The sequence below is a fragment of the Melospiza georgiana genome, chromosome 26, assembly GCF_028018845.1.
Source record: "Melospiza georgiana isolate bMelGeo1 chromosome 26, bMelGeo1.pri, whole genome shotgun sequence".
In the NCBI taxonomy this organism is placed as follows: domain Eukaryota; kingdom Metazoa; phylum Chordata; class Aves; order Passeriformes; family Passerellidae; genus Melospiza; species Melospiza georgiana.
In genome coordinates, this window is record NC_080455.1 from 4,931,141 (window position 1) to 4,951,897 (window position 20,757).

The window sequence follows — 20,757 nt, forward strand, 5'->3', positions numbered from 1 at the left end:
TGGTGATGCCACCAGTGCTCCAAAGCACAGGAGGAGCCAGCAGACGCCCTCCAGCACCGGAGGAGTTTGTCTGGTTTTATGTCGCTTCAAACATCCTGAAGTTACTTCTTGATGTTCAGTTGGTTGGATGGGACCAAGTGGGGCAAAGAGCTTGACCCACAAGGCTTCCTTTGACACCATGGGAATGGCTCCTAGGGCTTCAAAGGGCCCAAAGCTCTGTGGCACTGGGCTGGGAGCAGGGCACACTGAGCACAGCAGGGAACACCCCAGTGTTCCAGGAAAGCATCACCTGCTGTTCAGACACAGACAGACAGGACTGAATTAAAGGCTCTTTTATTTGGCTCTGCCAACAATGCAACCAAAAACCTACCTGAGCTGTAACAGTGCTGGGGCAGTGAGCAGAGCTGAGCACACCTCCCAGTGCCTTTTTGGAGCTGTGTTTTGCACTCCAGGGAAACCACTTACCATAAAACCTTTCAACATTGTCAGACACTTAAAATAACTTCTTAGAACAGCCACAACTTCTTCAATCTACGAACCTTTCCCTAAGGGAAATGACCTGAACCTTGTCAGAAGTGCTCCTGCAAGGTTGGGATTGGCAGCACCATCACTCTCCTGCTGCTCATCCTTCCCCACAGGCTGAGCTTGTGGGGTGTCACCTCACAATGTGGGTGCAGCTGACACTCCTGGCCAGGCCCTGCCACCCCCAAGCCCTCTCTGTGTCAGCAGTGGTGGTTTATAACAGCATTGACAGTGTGGTAGAACATTAACTCATTTGGCAAATGTGAAACTGAAGACTCTCATTAACTCACTGAATTATCAATTCCAGTAACAGCAACAACAATAAAAGAACTTCCCTGAAAGCCAAGGCACTGCAGATGTGTAGGTACCTTCAGTGCCAAGGTGAGGCTCAGCAGAAGGATGTCTGTTCTCAACCTACACCAAATATTGCAGTAGGATTGTGTTTCAGAGCAGCCTTGGAGTGGTTGAAGGGCAAGGCTGAAGGGACACCCCTATTTCTTGGTCTTCTTTACTGCTCCTCTCACTTCCTGCGTAATAACTTTCAAGATATTATTAATTTTGGCTTTTGACAGTGGCTTCCTGATGTACCACACTCTGTCCCAGACAGAGTACAGTGACTTAGGAGACAGGTAAAGAGGGTGGTTGTCATCCAGCATGTCTGCTGGCCTCCTCCTGGCATACTCCTTGTAACTGGAGACCGGGCAGTTCTCTTGATCCTCAGGCTTGGCACAGAGCAGTGGGTTTGGCTCCCTTTCATTTCCCTCAGGGCTCAGATCATCCTTCCACTCCAAGTACTCCACCTCTCCTTTGGTCTTCCTCAGCACCACCTGTCCCCAGCACAGCTGGTGGGCCCTGTAGTGGGTGTTTGCCCCAAACCCCCTAATGAGGTTGGTGAACATGAGGTGCAACAAGCCCTGAGGGTTTGTCTTGCTTAAAATTCCCTTCTCAAGAAGATTTTCCACATCTTCACTTGTCAGGTTCTCCACAACATTCCACTGTTCCTCCTTCTGTTGAAACAAGTACCTATGTTTTAATTTATAGGCTTCCTGAGAGGCCTTGAACTCTGGCCCTCTCAATATGCTGAACTGGTAGTGGTGCTCCTGGAGGTACCTGTTGATGCTGCACCTGAAGATTTTTAAGGAACTGGCAGAAAAATCCATGCCATTCTGTTTTTTGGCAGAGCTGAAGAAGGACAGCAGGTACTGGTCGAGGTCTGCGGGAGGCAGCCTGTGGATCTTGCGTGTCTCGGAGGGGTGGTGCCCCTTCAGCCACTCTTCAAACACTTTTATGTGTCCAGTGGTATTGCTTTTCTTTTTCTCCTGCTTCTTCAGCACATCTGAAAGAAAAGATACAGTTTTGTGGACAGGAAGAATCCACAAAGATCAGGAAAACACAAGGAGATACAGGATAGTGTCTATTTCTGCTTTCTGGAAGCCATTCAGAGAGGACAGGACTCTCCCAAAACCCTTCCCCTAGAACTGTGGGTCATATTTGTGTTCTCCACAAGACAGCACAACCCAACAGTGCCCAGCTCTCCAGGGAAAGTTGGGTCCCTCTCCCTTGGCAGCTGGTCCTGCTCATTGCCACATAGGGAAATTTCCCTTTCATGAACCAAAGGTTGGGGTGGATGGTGAGGGAGAACAAACAGGTGAGTAAAAGTCTACTATGATTTTGTTTAAAGGATTGCCAGGATCGCAGTTGGGCTCTCTCTCAAGTTGCCATGGCAATCCCACATCCACCTAGCTCGATGTAGCATGAGAAATGAATTCTTTGGATTGCTGGAAAGCTCCATCTGCTCGCCTGTGACTCGGCCAGGGCTGATGATGGGGTGATGGAAAAGCCAACACCTAGAACCCTTTTTTGCACCAGGTTCTTTTTTACAGGCTTAGTTGTCATCCTGGAAGACTGATGGCTGTCCCAGTTTTTTGGGGTTTTGGGCTGTTTTGTGCTGGCTGCTCCAGGTGCAGAGAGGAACAGCTCATGAATCAATCATGCTGAGGCCTCCTCTGAGCCATGAGCCAGTTACCTTGGCAGAAACAGCTACTACAGGCCATTCCCAGAAGAATTCCCAGTCCCTTCACATGACACATGATGTCAGTTATGAAAATAGTCAAATACTGCTCCCAAACCCCAACTGTGGCAGCTTGTGTGGTTATGGCTCCACAAGAAACAACAACCCCTAAGCCTTTTCAGGGCCAAGCACACCCCAGGCAGACCTCAAATGCCACCTCAGCACCTCTGCCCTTCACAAGGACATGCCCAGATGCCCAGGCCCTGTGCTGCAGGACAGCACATACAAAAACCTTAATTCTTGAAAGGAGTAAAGCAATGTGTGGAGTCCTGCATAGGAAATTCTGCTAGCACTGGGAGGTTTTGCCACTGGCCTTGGTGCAGCTTTGGCCACAATTTCTCTGCATTATTTCCTCTCGTTTCTTTCTCTTCAGACCTGAGTTCCCTGCTCTAGGCTCCAGTTTCCCACAGGGACTCTCTCAAGTACAGCCAACATACTGTGTGGGGGTACTGGGTAAAATGGAAGACCAAAGTATTCAAACTGGGATGTTGGGACTGGGCCACAGCCAAGAACACCTTTGGGTACCCCAGAGAAGGGCATTCCCTACAAAAGCACCAATTACTTTAGGCAGGGAGCTTTGTAGTCCCCTCAAGCAGAAACAGGAGTGCCCCGAATCCAAGAGATTTCCTTGGATGCTGCAGAACAGATCTTGGCAGTGATGTGAACTCACCCTCCTTGGTTATTCTGGGAAAGTGATTAATGGAACACCCCCACACCCCTGCAGGCACACAACTCCACGCTGCCTTACCTCCATTTGAGGCTGCAGGTGGATGTCTCTCTGGACTCTGGAAGGCTGAAGAACAAGGTGTCTGCTCAGATCCTGATGTGTCACTGTCCTCACCCACGTTCTCAGCACCATCCCCACTGGAGCCCATCCCCAGTGTGCCACACTCTGAAGGGCTCAGCTGGAGATGTTGCTGAACAGCAGTAGTGGCTTGGAGCTCAAAGAACATCACTGAGGGCTGGGATTCAAGCTGGGCCTTGGCTTCAGTGCTGGGGACAGGAAGGGGTTCGGGACATACCTTTGGTGCTGCTGACCCCGGGAGGCTCCTTGCTCTGGAAGTTTCAGCCATGGGCCCTGCAGCAGTGGAAGGAGCCAGCCTCAGGATGTTCCTGTTCAGATCCTCTGAGTTGCTGACATCAGCCTGCAGAATGTAGGCACGGGCCAGGGGTGGCTTTGCTGTGGGGGTAAAAGCAGTTTTTTGGGAGGCTGTTGGCTGGTGCAATGCCATCTTCTGGCAGTGGTGCATCTGCAACTTCTCAGCAGATGGCTCTGACACATTATCCTGGCTGGTTCTGTCTCCTTTGTTGTCTTCATCTGTCTCACACTGCTCTTCATCAGAGATAATGATCTCTGCGTCTTTGTACGTTTTGGACTTCACATGCTGCTCACCAGTCTGGACTCTACTACCAGACACAGAGAAGTGCTGCTCTGCTGCAGAGAATTTGTGTTTCCTGCTATTTTGACTCCCCTTGGGCTCGATATTCCTTGTGTAGGGACTGCCAGCCTTCTGCTCAGCGACCCCTTGGGATCTGCCACATGACCCTGTGCTCCCAGAATCTTCTTGGTCCATCTCAAAAGATGATGGGGTCAGCCTGAGCTTCTTTTCCTCAAAGCTGGATTCCCTTGCCAAAGATTCAGAAGGCAGGAGCCTCTTTCTCCCTCCTAGAGCCTCTTCACCTGTGTTGTGTGACTTCCCACAGTGCCAGTGGTAGGCATGTCCAGCTCTGCACATCCACAGCACAGCGTTGTCACTGCTCACATGATCTGTGTTCTGCATGAATTCCAGGCCTGGGATCTGGTTGCATATGGTGCCATGAGTGTGTGCCCAGATCACAAGGTTGGAGAGATCTGTGTGAAGGGAACTGGAACTGCTGCACCCTCTGTCACTGCTCTCACTCTGTAAAGGTGTTGGAGAGAACATGAGAGAGAGAGAAGCAGTCCTGGGGCTGTTTCTGTCCCTCCCCAACCATGTAATAATTCTAGACCAGCAATCTCATCTCAGGACTCTTTTTAAAAATCAGTTTGTTCATTCTTTCTTGTCTATGCTATCATTTATGCCATAACAGAACACTCACCATGCTGCTGCTCTCTGTCTCACTGAGCCTTCTCTCAGGTGGGGATCAATCAGTAAGTGATGCTCTGAGTGGCCTTTCTCTCTCAGAACCTGAAAGGATCATCACATGGGTGTGCTATATACATGGAGAAGTGTTTATGTACATATATATAAAACCCTGAGCAGAAGATGCAACTGAATTTCTCCATGCTCAGCCCACTGCAGGCCTGTGCCCTCCCTGGGCTGAGCTCCCACTGCACTCCCAGCAACTCCACACACAAAACCTGCCTGGGGTAAATATTTGCAGGATCAGCCTCTGCAACACCAACGGAACGGAAACTAAATATAAACACTGAAAATAGAAATTTTACAAACTGAACTCTGCAAGCCATTCCTTCAGCACTCTGGGGTTGGCAAGCTCTGTGTCTCCAAGTGCTGAACTGCAGAGAGAGAACAAGGAATGGTGAGGCTGCTTCAGCCTGACATCCTCTGACTTTGCAAACAGTTTCCCAGCTGAAGGACTTGCACATGCAACTTGTATTTACATTACAGACTAAATGTGAACCTCTCCCATCTGTCTGGAAGGCTCCATGCCTGGAAGTCATTCCTGTGTCACAGGGGACATGCAGCATGTCCTCAGCACCACAGCAGCCCAGGAGCCATCACTGACACCACACCCTCACATCTCAGTCTGTGATTAATTAAAATCTCTGCAATCAGTGATGGGAAAAGAGGCAAGGCTTCAAACACTGGAACCTTGTCTAAAGAGGTTCTTTTAGCAGGTGTTTTGAGCAGTTCTGGCCACACAGAGCTCAGCTCTTGGAGAGAACAGGCCCTGACTGGTGGTCTGTGAGTGTGTGCTGCTGAGAGCACACCTGAGGACATCTGAGCACACCTGAACAGGCACAGGAGCTCCAGCCCTGGGGCTCCTGCACTCCCAGAGAGCTGGGCTGCATGGGAGAAGCCATCCCAGCTGTAGGGCTGCTCTGCAATCCATGAACTCAGGGATTTATCTCAGAGGGTGAGGGTGAAGGCTGCCTGAGGTGCAAACTGAAGGTGAAGCCAACAGCAAAAGGGCAGGAAGGGCTGTGAGTGCTGGCACTGTGCCCAGTGCCCTCAGTGCCCACCCAGCACTGCCCAACAAGTGTGAGTTGTTCTCTTTCTCCTGCCGAAAGAGAGCAGCTCATACCTCTGACAGGTGCCAGCTGACCAGGAACTGCTCCCTTCATGGTGAGCCTGCAGCACAGCACACAGCTCCTTTCTGCACTTCCATCAATCCATATGTTCATTCCTAATGATAGCACAGATAATTTTAGCCCAAATGCTTGGCTGATGCACGTGCCAGCGTGTGGAATGTGCAAAGGCGGGATTAAATGAGAATATTTTACTGAAATCTGCTGCTGCTTTAACAAAAAAAAAAAAAAAAAATCAGACAATAAAAGCCTTTTTGGGAGCAGCAAATGCAATCTGAGCTCCTGATGTTAATCAAGGCCTTGTATGGGATCTACTGTTCCTGTGAGCTCACTCCTGATGAACCTCAGCAAACAGGGCAGGGAGTCACATCCAGTGGCCATTTCAGCTGCCCTGACCCCTCACAGGCTCTGCCCAAACTTCTCCCCAGAGCTGTTTGACCTCCTCAGGCCAGAGAAGCTCACACTCTGACCCCACTGAGCCCCTACAAGCTGAACTTGGGGCAGAACCATTTTCCCTCCTGAAGTAAAAGAGAATTTTATCTTCAAGTTCAGCCTGCTTGGGGAAGAACCATTTTCCCTGCTGAAGTAAAAGAGAATTTTATCTTCAAGTTCAGCCTGCTTGGGGAAGAACCATTTTCCCTGCTGAAGTAAAAGAGAGTTTTATCTTCAAGTTTTGTAGTTTTTTTTTTTTTCCCTGAAAGGGCTGAGCCATTCAGACAGACTCAAAGCAACTTCCATGCCAACAATCTGGTGCCTTCAGCCAGTGTGGGAAAAGGTAACAGGAACGGGAAGCTCCCAATGGTCACAGGGCCACAAAATCACTGACTTGGCAGATGAACATCTTGATCCCTATCACAGCCCTCTGCAAATGGAATGCTTTTATCTTCCCTTATCTCCAGGCACATGTCTTCCTCTTCCTGAGCTCTTTGAAAGAAAAAAGCCTTTTTTTTTCCTTCTCTTGCTGTTTAGTTCCCAGCACAGGCTCTGGTGCTCAGCTACAGACCCAAAGGCTGCTGTGACCCTCAGATTTCCAGCAGCTGAGAATCCCTCAAAGGAATGGTGAGGGGAATCAGTCTGGATTCACAGCTGAGTGAGAAAAATGACCACTGGCTTCCCTTTGAATAATAAAAATCCATCTTGATCTTTGCCACAGTTTTTACCTGGGGAAGGATCTGGGCTTAGAGTTTGGGGTTTCTTGCTTGTTTTGGAGCCTTGTGTCTGATTCTGTGGCTGTGTGGCTGGGGGTGATGTTGTGGGTTAATCCTCTTTCCAGGAGAGGCTCCCATCTGATAATGGACACTGTGTACAGGACCCACACCTTTCTGCAGGAAAACAGGACATTCCAGAGCTGTACAGTAAAGGATTTATTTTTTTTTTTTAAACCACAGAGAATTCAGTCTACTGCTAAAACCTACAGTTAGGTGAATTCAGGTTCACTTATGGAAAAAATAAACTTGGGGTTTTTTTTTTTTTTTTGGTTTGGGGTTTTTTGATTTTGGGAGGGTTTTTTTTGTTGGTTTTGGGGTTTTTTTTGGGGTTAGTGGTTTTTTGGGGGTTTTTTTTGGATGTGTTTTGTTTTGTGTTGTTCTTTGGTTTCTGGTTGGTTTTTTGTTTGCTTGTTTTTGGTTTTTTGGTTCTTTGGGCTTTTTTTGTTGGTGTTTTTTTTTTTTTAATCTACAAGGTTTGGTTTCTCAGGCCCTGCCCTGCACACCTTTCCAGGCCTCAGTGCTGTGGGTGCTGATTTTACCTCTGTATCCCAGAAAACGTGGCCAGGTAATTTCACAAGAGTCTCCAGCACTTCAGGGGAAACTGAACTTTGGGCTGACTAAAACACGGAAATTTTTTTTTGTTTGTTTGCTTTAAGGCTTTATGTGTGTCCTTGCTGGGGGGGGAGGAGAGCAAACTCAGCACTTTCTGAGATTTATCCCCCTGTAAGGTCTGTCAGACACAGAGTGACCTGAGATTGTCACCACTGGGATCTTCCCCTGTCCCCCTCCCAGGTGTGCTGAAGGGCTGAACCCATAAAACAGACACAGCCTTGTGCAAACAGGAGCTCTGCATAAAGACACTGATTTGGTGGCACTAAAAGCCCTTTGCCCCCTGTGTCCTTGTCCCATTGCCCTGTGACAGCCCTGCCTGGTGCCTCTCAGGGGCTGCAGTGCCTGTTTTGCAGATTAGAACCTGGGACATGCACACAGAGCCAGAGGATTGGAGAGCTCTGACTTCCCTGCTCCAGATAAGACAGCGCAGGAAACTGCAACAATGCTGCCAGGAAAACAACAGGATGCAGAACAGCAGAGCTTAAACTTGACTCCTGCTCCCTTGGGAAAGCCTCCCTGGAGGTGAGGGGAGCTGGGACAGCCCCCAAACACACGTCTGGAGGCACTGCTGGGGCTGTGTCAGGGCAGGAAGGGCTGAAGCTGCACTCAAACACATCTGGCTGCAGCACAGGAGCTGAGTGCAGCAGCTGCAGCTCATGGCTGCCAGAAATCATGGAGCTTGTCCCACCCTCCTCAGCAGGAGCCCGGGGGATGGATCCATCATTTCCTAACACATCGTTTTTCCTGTTCTCTGCGTTGTTTGTTTGCCTCTTCATCTGCCCTGTACAAGAATCTTGTGAGCACCCCCTTCAGCTATTTTCCTGCTTGCCCACATCCTCCCAGCAGCCCCCTCCTGCCCTGCTTGCAGAAATACAATTCCCAGGATACATCCTCCCGTACTTGCTGCAGGGCACCATGCCTCCATTTTGAGAGAGGATCCCAGAAAATCCCACCCGGAGTTGTCTGAGGAGGGCAGGATCTGACTGCAGGCACCAAGAGGGATTCAAACCCTGCTGGCAAACGCTGCCCTCCAGCACCACATTCCTCAAACAAGACTTTTTTTTTGTTCAAACACTCGGACATCACTTTTTCCCCGAGTTCTAATTATCTCTGCTCCTGAGGGGCTGAGTTCCAGAGCCACCGGACTGGGATGCAACTGCGAGCACTAAATCAAGGCCTCTGAAAAATCCAAATAAATCCGAAAACCTAATAAAAGCCACGGGCAGCTGGCACAGCACTGCCTGGGCCACCAAACCAGCCTGAGTGAAAGGGAAAAAATTCATTGGAAACCATGAACTTCTATTAATAGGAGCTCACGTTGTATTTCCCAGGAGGAAGTTGGAAAGCTGCAATCAGCAATGGCCAAATCTGTGACCTGGGCAGGAAATGCTGCAGTGTCACTGTCACAGTGTCAACGTGGAGTCTGGGGGCACCTCACTGCCCTGGGGGTGTCACCCTGATTTTTTAAGTTTTTCTAAGCCTTCTGATTTTGACATTCTTGTAACAAAACTTTCTCACACAATTTCTGTAAACAACTCATTGTTCTTTTATGGAGGAAAAATCTGATGGACTGTTGGTTTGTCCGGTGTCATTGCAGAGGTGGCACTGTCACTTTCCAACCCACTGTCACCTTTGGAAAACTGTAAATCTTGGAGCAGAAAATAAACTTCATTTTTCTTCATCTTGACAGCAGCGCTGTGTTGTTTCTGCTCTCGGGGTTTGTCGCCAAGCACCGGGCACTGGGTGGCTCCGGTACCTCCCTTTGCTCCTCCCGGTTCTGCCGCCGGGCTCGCCAATCATCCGGGAACGACGTGGAACGGGAATCCTTTTGTTCCGGAGCCGCCCGGTACCGGCAGGGGGAGCTCGGCTCCGGTACCGGCAGGGGGAGCTCGGTACCGGTACCGACAGGGGGAGCTCGGTTCCCGTACCGGCGGGGGGCGCTTGGTCTCGGTACCGGCGGAGAGCACTCGGTACGGCAGGGGGAGCTCGGCTCCGGTACCGGCAGGAGGAGCTCGGTACCGGTAGCGGCGGAGCGCGCTCGGTACCGGTACCGGCAGAGGGCGCTCGATACCGGCGGAGTGCGCTCGGTCCCGGTAGCGGCGGAGTGCGCTCGGTTCCGGTACCGGCAGGGGGAGCTCGGCCCCGGTAGCGGCGGAGGGAGCTCGGTCCCGGTACCGGCGGAGGGAGCCCGGCCCCGGTACCGGCAGGGGGCGCTCAGCCCCCGGTGCTCGCCCCGGCCCCACCGGGAGCGGCAGCCCCGCAGCACCGGCGGGCAGGGCCGGGAGGAGCGAGTTCCCGGGCCGGGCTCGGTCCGTGCTGCTACACCGGGATCAAACCCCAAAGCCAGGGCTGAGAGGGGAGGGCACAAATCCTGTTTTGTTTCATTCTCGGGAAGTTTCTTGCGGTTTTTGACATTTCTGAGCAGCCTTTTAAAGTTTAACTAAAATCATCGCGTGACACGAGGCGTTTCGTCACTAAACTGAACCGAACCAATCCAATCCAACCCAAAGGCACACAGCACTGCTGGGAACAGGACACGGCAGCCAGATTTCACCCCAGTTTTGGGGCTGCCACCAGACCCTGTCCCCTGCTGTCCCACCTGGGCACAGAGCAGAGCTCACGTTCCCCCAGCACGCTGTGGCTGGAGCGTGGCAGCAATTTGTTATTAAATAGTATTTGTGGTGAATCTCTGACTTGTAATTACATGTAATTGTTCACAGTGGGACATGGTAACCTACTTCTTTTGCAATACAAACCATCTTTAGTGACTGACACCTCAGCTCCCCTGTCTAAAGGCTCTGAAATTGAGGTGACTCAGCCTGGGGTGCAGGACTCATCTCACCAGCACCAGGCAAACTCTCACTTCACTTCTGCACCCCAGGTGTTTCCAGAGGTTGGCTGGGATGGGATGGGAAATGGCTCCTGGAGGCAGGAAAAAACCCTGCTGGTAACAGTGCTGGTAACAAAGTACCTTGCAGGGAGGGGAAGCTCCCTGGCTGTGGGATGGCTCCTTCCAGTCCCTGCTGGATCTCCGGCATGGGCAGCACAAAAGGAGCCCCAAGTTCAGCATCCCCCAGGGTTTTGGCCACAGGCTCCCTGGTGATGCCATCTGTGACACTTAGAGGCTCCCATCTTTGCTCAGTTTTCTACTCTGTCTGTGTTTTGCCATGTCCCTGCCTCCCTTACCTGCTCCAAGGTCAGGCAGGAGCCTCCCACAGAGCAGAGCACTGCCCAAGGACAGGATTCATCCAGGGCACAGGGCAGCCTAGGAGAGAGGGGAGATGGTGTTTGTTAGGAAAGGGAACTCAGAGCAAGCTGCCAATCCCTGCAAAGCTCTGAGAGCCCTCAGCTTTGCTGGGCTCTGAGTGGTCACCAGGGCCAGCAGCATCTGGAGATTGCTGCCCCCCACTCCCTGAGAGCCTTAGAGATAAAAACCCCACAGCTGGATGATCCTTTGGACAAGAAACACACACTTGGCCTTGGATCCAGGAGAGCTGCAGCTGTAACACCCTGCCCAGAGCATGAGGAGGAGCAAACCAAGCAACACCACTCAACAGATTCCAGAGAAACCAGAGCCCATTTCAGAGAATTTGGATCTGGAATTCTCTGAAATCAGCTGAAAGTGTCCCTGAGGGAAGGATTCTGAGAACTGACTTCCACCTGCTGCAGAAGGAACTTGTCATCTTGCACTATGGAACAAAGTATTTTCTCAATAAATCAAGTATTGTCATGTAATTTTTGAGGAGGAAAATGGAGCTGAACTGCCCCTCTGGAGGGAACTTAGCTCCACAGGGAGAGTGAGTGAGCTCATGGAAATGCTCCTCTGGCTCAAGGTGCACGCAGTACCAGCCAGGAGTGACACATGCCCAACTCCCAGACCTGCTGCCAGGCACGGGGAGTCTCTTTTGGGCCGTGGTGATGCTGGTTTTACCCAAAACCAGGAGTTCAGTGCTGTGGTGCACACAGAGCTGATGGTTCTGCCCACAAGGAGTCCCTGTGCCTGTGTTTTGGGGGTGCTGGGGCCCCATGAGACAGCCCTTGCACAGGCTCCTGTCATTGTCACTGCCCTGGTATCACAGAGCTCACCAATTAAATATTAAAACTTCTAAAGGATATTGAGTTTCTTTTGTTCCTTTGGCATGGCCAGTGTTCTCAGTTCTCCCTGACTTCCCATGCTGCACCTTCCTGCCTTCATGTTCTTTTAATGCTGAATTTCATACTCCAGAGGGTTTCCTTCACCTCCTGTCTGTCACAGGGAGCATCTGCTGTACAATGCAGGCCAGGAGACAGCATTTAGGGAGCAGGCTGCTCACCCAGATCCCAGACCACAATCAAACCCCCAATTCCATGGTCCTGCACACAGGCTGTCGTGTCCCTTCACACACTTCCACCCAGTTTGATCCAGAGTGCTTTGGCTTTGAGTCTGGAATCACAAAGTGAGATTCCTGAACATTTTCACCATCTGAAGCATGAGCAAACCTTCACACCACAAAAGCAAAAACCCCTTAGCCACAGAGCAAGGCTTCCCTGAGCTGTTCCACTGCACAACATCCTTTGGGAACATATGGGCCAGCAACCACGAGATGCCCACAGCATAACTACAGCACTGACAAACCAATTGAGCCACAGCAGCTGCCTCTGGGAAGGTTTCATTCATGCCCAGCACTGCCTTTTCAACTTGAGTGCCACTGGAACAAACACATCTTTGATCCAAGTAGGGAATAATTTGAAGCTTTGTGTTTAATAGAGCTGCAGCCCTGGGGAAATGATGTGGATCTTGGCTGGGATGACAATGGGGCTCATGGCAGGCACAGAGCATGGCTGTCCCCATCCTCTGTGGGCACAGAGCGTGGCTGTCCCCATCCTCTGTGGGCACAGAGCATGGCTGTCCCCACCCTCTCTGGGCCAGCTGTGTTTGGACATCTTTGTTCTTGACTCAGTGTGGAAATAAGCTGCACAGCTGAGGCTCCTGATTTGCCATGTGTGGCACCAAAACACAGGATTTGGGGAAGAGGGGAAGCAGGATTTGGGCAATCCCTCCTGTCCTCTTGTTCCTTCTGCCTCTGGAGTCTCTCACGTCCCACTTAGCTCCAGGGGAACCAGAGCAGAAATTAGAGGCTGCAAACACAAATGTGGAGGAGCACATGGACAGTACTGGGCTGTACACCCCTGTGTGATCTGTGTGTCCCAGGACACACACACCTGTGTGATCTGTGTGTCCCAGGACACACACACCTCCCTTTATACTGTGAACACCTCTTCCAAATGTTCAAATGTTGCAATTTCTACCTGTAAAATCCTGTGTTCAAAATCCTGTGTTCAGAGCAGGCAGGCTCCACACCCCAGGGAGCAGCCCTGGATGCTCTGCAGGTGCCTCTGTCAGGGCCACAGCAGAAATTAGGGACTGCAAACACAAACATGGACAGTACTGGGCTGTACACACCTGTGTGATCCATGTGCCTGAGGTGGGGACACACATACCTGTGTGATCTGTGTGTCCCAGGACACACACACCTCCCTTTATACTGTGAACACCTCTTCCAATGTTCAAATGTTGCAATTTCTACCTGTAAAATGCTGTGTTCAGAGCAGGCAGGCTCCAAACCCCAGGGAGCAGCCCAGGATGGTCTGCAGGTGCCTCTGTCAGGGCTCCAGCAAAGATTAGGGACTGCAAACACAAACATGGACAGTACTGGGCTGTACACACCTGTGTGATCCATGTGCCTGAGGTGGGGACACACATACCTGTGTGATCTGTGTGTCCCAGGACACACACACCTCCCTTTATACTGTGAACACCTCTTCCAAATGTTCAAATGTTGCAATTTCTACCTGTAAAATCCTGTGTTCAAAATCCTGTGTTCAGAGCAGGCAGGCTCCACACCCCAGGGAGCAGCCCTGGATGCTCTGCAGGTGCCTCTGTCAGGGCCACAGCAGAAATTAGGGGCTGCAAACACAAACATGGACAGTACTGGGCTGTACACACCTGTGTGATCCATGTGCCTGAGGTGGGGACACACACACCTGTGTGATCTGTGTGTCCCAGGACACACACACCTCCCTTTATACTGTGAACACACACCTCCAATGTTCAAATGTTGCAATTTCTACTTGTAAAATCCTGTGTTCAAAATCCTGTGTTCAGAGCAGGCAGGCTCCAAACCCCAGGGAGCAGCCCTGGATGCTCTGCAGGTGCCTCTCTCTCTGTCAGGGCCCTTTTTCATTTAAATGACCCGTGCTCAGACTGGGACATTCTCCTGTCTGGAATCATCTGGCATCTGTGCCACATCCATTTGAATGGCAGATGCAACAGGAGACACCTGTGGACAGAGGGGCAGAGCTAAGGTTTCAGGAACAATCACAGGTGAGGGATGGAGAGGCTGCAGCAATAATGCATGAGCTGCACCTGCCTCCCCTGGGCCCTGCAGCACTGCTCCACTTCCCTCTGAGCTGGGAGAACCAGTACAGCACTGGGAAACTGGGAACACCAGGTTATGGTGTGATGGGAGAGAAGCAGATCTGAGGGGATGAGTACTCTCAAAGTCCTGCAGAGCTCCCCAGGTTCCAGCTCTGGAAATTAATTCTGAGCCCCCTCAGAGGCTGATCAGGAAATTGGCATTATCCTTAAGAGAGTCACAAAATCAAATAATTGTGAAAAAATTAAGGAGCTTCTCAGGGCATTGCTGGGCACGGGGAAGAAACAGGATGGCACTTATCTGTCCCTGCAAACAAACCCTAACTAAAGCAAGAAGGAAATGCAGAGCTGGAGCCATGGACAGACAAGCATTTACTTCCCTGTCCTGGGATAGAGGGAGATGTGCTTGGAAGAAGGGTTGTTTGTATAAATAAATGTTCATTCTTGGCAGTGGAATGCAAACTATGCTGAGGGGCTGGAACCAGGCACTCGGGAAAGCTGAGGCCAGAGCAAGGGAGAGACGGAGTGAGGCTGCAGGGAGGAAATTCACATTCATTTTTAGCAACTTGGAGAGGCTCTCAAGCCTGTTTGACATTTTTAATTATGCTGATGCAGAGCCTATTTCAAGGACAAAAAAAAAAGTCAGGATTGCAGGTTAAACAATTAGGAAATTTCACACCAGACAGTGAGGAGCAGTGCTGCCTGGGGGTCTGGAGACTCTCTCAAACACGGGATCATCTTTCAGCCTTTCTAGACAGACGGAATTTGAATGTCTTGCAGAATCCTCGCCCAGGTCAGGAACTCAGAGCATAGCCCTGTAAACCTCTCCTGATGGTATTTTCTGAGAGCACACACGAGGCAGGAAAGATGAGCCTGAGCTGCTGCTTTCTGAAAGTCCTGCAAGGTTTCTGAAGGGCAGGAAATCATCCTGGCAATGTGGCATCAACTGTGTCAGAATCTGTAACTTTACAGTGGGAAACAAATGCAATTTCTGGGGCAGAGCGAGCTCAGCTCGATGGTTTCACATCACCAAGTCAGGGCTTGCTTTCCATGCTCAGAAAATGACCTTTTGGCATGCAACCACCATGACCTCAGGGTCTCACTTTCCCTGTGTATTGTGGAAAAGACTTTACCTGCTTTCTCACCCACTGTCCTCTCTGAAAAATGTAAAAAATATGTAAGGACCTGACCCTGCATTTCAGTTTGGGTGTCAGGAGTTGCCTCTTTCAGTCCTCCTGCTCTGAGTCCTGTACTGGGGGACAGAGGAATGGAATTGGAACCTTCACCTTCTCTTTGAGATAATGGAAAGTCACAGGGAGGTATCCAGCTTTGGGCATGAATAAATCATTGCAGGTATGAATTATTCAGGGCTCAGCCCTCCACATGTGCTCCATTCACACTCCAGGGCAGCATCCCTGCAGTGTTGGGGGGTTATTCCCCAACATTCCAGGTCTAAGGCAAGCTGATGAGTCCACGTTTTCCAATAAGATTAAAAGAATAATTAAAGATCCAGCAGTAAAAAAGCTGCTCAAAAGTGCTGTGACACCTGAGGCTGACATTCCAATGGCCAGGCAATGTCTGAGCTCCAAGAGCTGTGCACAAGTTTGTCACAGGATGGGATGGGAATAAAAAATGGCTCAGGAAATTGGGAGCAAAGGTTGGAGGGAAGTGAAATGATGGGCACAGAATCAATACAGGAACCAACCCAGCCTTCTGTGTTTGTGTCTAACACAAAACCAGGTTTTATCTGGATTTCTCAAATGACAATAAGCAACTTAGGAGATAAGTCAAAATTTCTGGCTTTGATCTGTGTTGTGAGATCAAGGGCTTTACCTTGTGGTGCTTTTTTAAAAATCTTGTTTATTATGAGCTGAAATGGGTTGAATGAAGAGAAAATCTGGTTTGCAGTAACTGGAAGGATGGCACTGTTAGAGTGATGAATTTAATGTCAGAGTCCAAATCGTGGACCCTGGGGCCCAGGAGAGGAGGAGCTGCCATGAGCCCCAGGTGCTGCCAGGTGATTTCTGGGGAAGATGAGGGGTTATAATCAGACAACAGATTAATCAAACCACAGATTCATCAAACCACAGCCTCATCTCCAGCACTCCAACCTCAACTAGGAGGGGAGAAAACTGCTGTGTTGAACAGCCAGGAAATGGCTGCTCTGTCCCGCACAGGAAATGAGTCAGCCCGGGAGGAGCCATGGGGACAGGGAAGTGCTGAAATAACATGGAGAAATACAGAAAAGCCTCTTGAAGAAATACAGAAAAGCCTCTTGTGTCATGGATTATAAAGAAGGAAAGATGCAAAATGTGAGCTCTTGTGATTCTGCTTCAAATTTGAAGTTCGTGTAGGTGCTTGCAGCATGAAATACCCACAGCTGTGGAAGGGGCACTCAGGGTGTGCAATGGCAACACAAACCATGCCCAGGTGCAGCTCTCCTGCCTTGCAGAGTGTTTCTCACCTGCTCAGCTCAGGCCTTGCTGTGGTGGCAGGGCTGTCACAGACACCCTGCTCAGGGAGCCCATACACAGGTTAGGAACCACAGAATCACAGAGTCATTCCCCCTTGCGAAAAAATCACTCTCCAAAAACACTTCTTTTTATTACTGACAGCACATTAAGCTTAACTCCAAACCCATTTATTTACCAGCTGGCAGTCAGGACACTCTGATAGTACTCCATGCTGCCAAACTCTCGTGGATCAATGAAGAAATAAACACTCCCCTCATTCAGGTCGTGTCTTGCTCAGAAAGCCAAGTGTGTGCAGGTACAAGCTGCACCTCTCCCAGATGCTGGGAATAACACAATTCAGCCCAGGAAACAAATTTCCAGCTCTCCCACCCCTCCTCCTCCAAGCACCCCAAGTGCAGAGGGACTTTGGGTCCCTCTCCTGGTCCCTTCTCTCAGGCTGTGGTGGCTTCTGCTGGCCTGGCAAACCCTGCAGGGATTGTGCTCCTGCTCAGATTCCTCTCCTGATTCCCCTCCTGCCCCGCCCTGCCCTGCACTAACCATTCCCAGAGCGGTGATGTGGCACCATGAACCATGCACTGAAGAATGTTCTGGCACCAGGAGATGCTGCTGAAGCTGCCAATAGGCTTTGAAATAAAACCGCCGTGTTCGCTGAGAGGGGTTGGAAATAAATAAAAGCCACAGAGAGAAGCTGAAGGATTGGAGACACCCCTGCTCCCTGGTTTTTTTGGGGGGATTTAATGGTAGCAGAGTTATCTGGGAGTTCTCTGGTTTAGGGCCTTGCTGGGAATAATGAGGCAGGAGTGGAACTTCCAGGAAAACAACTCACTGGCAGCAGCATCCAGCGTGCCACAGGAGTTGGGGTTCATGAACTGCACCCCATTTAGGAGGGTTCTGGTTTTTAGACCCTTAAAGACCTATCCAGTGTGCCCTGGGTTCATGAACTGGACCTTGTTTAGGAGAGTTCTGGTTTTCAAACCTGGCAGCAGCATCCAGTGTGCCCCAGGGTTTGGGTTCACTCTCCCATTTAGGAGAGTTCTGGTTTTCAAACCTGGCAGCAGCATCCAGTGTGCCACAGGGTTTGGGTTCATGATGTGGACCCCTTTTTAGGAGGATTCTGGTTTTTGGACCCTATCAGACTGATCCAATGTGCCCTGGGGTTTGAGTTCATGAACTGGACCCCATTTAGGAGGATTCTGGCTTTCAAACCTGGCAGCAGCATCCAGTGTGCCCCAAGGTTTGGGATCATGAGCTGGACCCTGTTTAGGAATATTCTGGTTTTCAAACCTGGCAGCAGCATCCAGTGTGCCACAGGGTTTGGGTTCATGATGTGGACCCCTTTTTAGGAGGATTCTGGTTTTTGGACCCTATCAGACTGATCCAATGTGCCCTGGGGTTTGAGTTCATGAACTGGACCCCATTTAGGAGGGTTCTGGTTTTCAAGCCACCGGCACAAGTATCCAATGTGCCCCAGGGTTTGGGGTTCATGAACTGGACCCCATTTAGGAGGATTCTGGCTTTCAAACCTGGCAGCAGCATCCAGTGTGCCCCAGGGTTTGAGTTCATGAACTGGACCCTGTTTAGGAAGATTCTGGTTTTCAAACCCTGGCAGAAGTGTTGGGTGGAAGAGGAAGGAGAAGGGGAAGGGTTTTGCCACTTTGTGAAGGACAGGGCTGCAAAGAGAAGAGTCCGTGACCCCACACGGGCTGGGGAGCTGTGGAACAACACAAAAGGAGCAGGCAGGAAAGGGTCCTGTTTGTTTCAGAGAGTTTTTCTTCCCTGCTGGTGAATTAAATGCCAAGAGATAACACATGCAGGAAGGGCTCAAAGAGGGAATAAGCTGGGTGTGCCCCAGAGCCCTTCCCGGCCAGAGGAACCAGAGCCAGAACCAGGGTGGGACGTGGGACTCTGCTGGAGGATCACACAAAAGAAGCTGATTCATTTTTTTTTCCCTTTGCCCTCCTATTTTTTTTTTTTTTAACATAGTCATTTTCAACTGGGTTTGTTTTTCAAAACAAACACAAGGACACACAGGGGCTGGTCCTGCTCCCTGCTGTGTTTTCATATCAAGTGTAATCTTGTTCTTAAAAGCATTTTCCCCTTTGGCCCAGAGAAAAGCACAACAGTGGTCACTTGTAGTCCACAATACCTGAGCAGATGCCATCTAAAAAATTCTCTTCCTATTGCAGGAAAACGGCTGATAAAACGTTGCACAATCATCATTTCTGCAAGGACTGTGGAAAATCAGGGTGAGCTTGCACAAAGAGCCTTTCAAGTCACACCAAACCTGCAGAGGAAAGGCCTTTGGAAAATCAGGAATCCTGTGGTGGAATTTACCTGTTTGCTCTGCCAAAGATACCTGAAAAGCACCTGGAAGACCTGCACACGCCATAAACTCATCTCAGCAGAAAATCAGACCATGGCCTGTGATCAGTGATGAGTGTTAATGAATGTTTTCAGTCTTTGTTGGGTGTTCAGGGTACAGAAATACCCCACATTGGAAACTAAAAAAGGATTCTACCTCCACAGCATCCTCTACCACCAAAATTCCTTACCTATGGAACAAACACTTCCATGGGAAATACACCTTAAACCAGGCACAGTCCAAGGCAGCTTGTGTTGGCAGCTAAATTCCTGCCCTCTTTGATCACTTTATCTCTCTGGCTCTCAGCTACAGTGGATCTATAATCTCATCATTTTCTCATTCTTTGCCTCATCGAAGTTGTAAATCTCTTATCTGAGGCAGCAGCTGAGCCTTTCATATGCAGGAGCCAGTGGTTTCACATGGGTTTAGCTGCCTCCAGCAACAGGTCAGAACACATTTTTCCTCGGTTTTAAACTCCATAGGGGCCAAACTGGAGGCCCAGTAACCCAAAGATTCGGGAATCAGAGTTCCCAGCTCCTGGAAAGATCCAAGGCCAAGGGAAGCTCCTGCATTTCAGAGAGGGTGATGAGAGTGAGGCAGGCAGGAGATGTCTGATCCTGGCCCCTGAAACCCCTGAGCACTGCCCCAGTGAGAAATGAGGAGCTGGCACAGCAACACGTGTTTGGGAGAAAACAGACCGCTCCACTCCTAAATTCTTCTCTTCCCTCCTCACGTGTCAAGAGTGAGCTTGGGAGAGACGCGAGAAGGCAGAATGCAAGTCTGTACCTGCCTGACACAAAGCAGAAACACTGCCCAGGCATTTCATGTGCACTCTTGTTTTTAAAATCATTTTCTGAGCTCTCACATACACAGCCGTGTCATAGCCCAGGTGTTGGTGTTCTACAGGTTATCACTAGCAGAGGAACTTTGATAAAACTACCAAATATATTCACAGAAAATGCCTGGGTGGGAAGGCTGGCAGGACAGAGGAGCCTGGATGAGGGCAGAACTAGAAATTAGCTATAAGCTGACCAATTAATCCCGGTGGGGTATGGCAAATGAGGCTCACAGAACGGGCAACTAGAATTCCCAGGGAGCAAATTCTGCATTTAAACAAGAGTGTTTAATCCATGGAGCAGCGCTGGGGAGGATCCGAGAGTGCCTGGTCACCCTGCGGGAGCCACAGAAGGATCTCACACAAAGCCACAACATTCTTTTGAAATTCATCACAAGTGGCCCAGCACTTGTAAAACAAATCTTCCAGAGGCTTGACAAGCCCCAAATCCCTGGAATACACACGAATCCCTGCACAAGTGAGGCCTACAGGCAACGACCAACATTAAGAGTGAGACAAGCCGATCTAATTCTGCACTGAACTGCCCCTGATGTGCCACAGAGCTGGGCTGGGCACCAAAACCTCACAACGGTACCTGAGCCCCAGACCGGCAGGTACGTTTAACGTCTTACCTCACAAGCTCTCTCTCTCTCTCTCTCTCACCCTCTGGTAATCTTTATCCTTAATGCATTAACTGCGATCACACACACTCCTGTACTTTAAGCCAGCCCTGCGCGACCCCCGAGGGGCACACGGCGGGCGGGCACCCCTCGGCCGGGATGGCGGCGGCGCGTGGCTTCCCTGCCCGCCCCCAACATGGCGGCGGCGCGGCCAGGCCTCGCAACGTGCACGAGGGGGACCCGCTGCCCGTACCCAAGATGGCGCCCAGCGCCGTGCCTCCCATGCCCTGCCCCCAATCAAGATGGCGGCCCCGGGCGTCATCCCGGCCTCCTTCCCGCTCTGAACATGGCTCCTCCCCGCCGCCTCCCTCCGCCTACCGAATGGCGC

At 50.5% G+C, this 20,757-nt stretch overlaps 1 protein-coding gene across 1 annotated transcript; it reads right to left on the bottom strand.

Moving 5' to 3' along the window:
• Positions 1-370: 370 nt before the first annotated feature.
• On the bottom strand, positions 371-20,487 carry LOC131093634 (uncharacterized protein KIAA1958-like). The gene is made up of 5 exons (XM_058040886.1): positions 20,382-20,487; positions 10,850-10,928; positions 4,673-4,761; positions 3,342-4,494; positions 371-1,858 (listed from the first exon to the last, which is right to left on the bottom strand). The coding sequence occupies exons 3-5, from the start codon at positions 4,673-4,675 to the stop codon at positions 1,014-1,016; spliced, it is 2,001 nt and encodes a 666-aa protein (XP_057896869.1). The 5' UTR covers positions 4,676-4,761; positions 10,850-10,928; positions 20,382-20,487; the 3' UTR covers positions 371-1,013.
• Between the last annotated feature and the right edge of the window lie 270 nt (positions 20,488-20,757).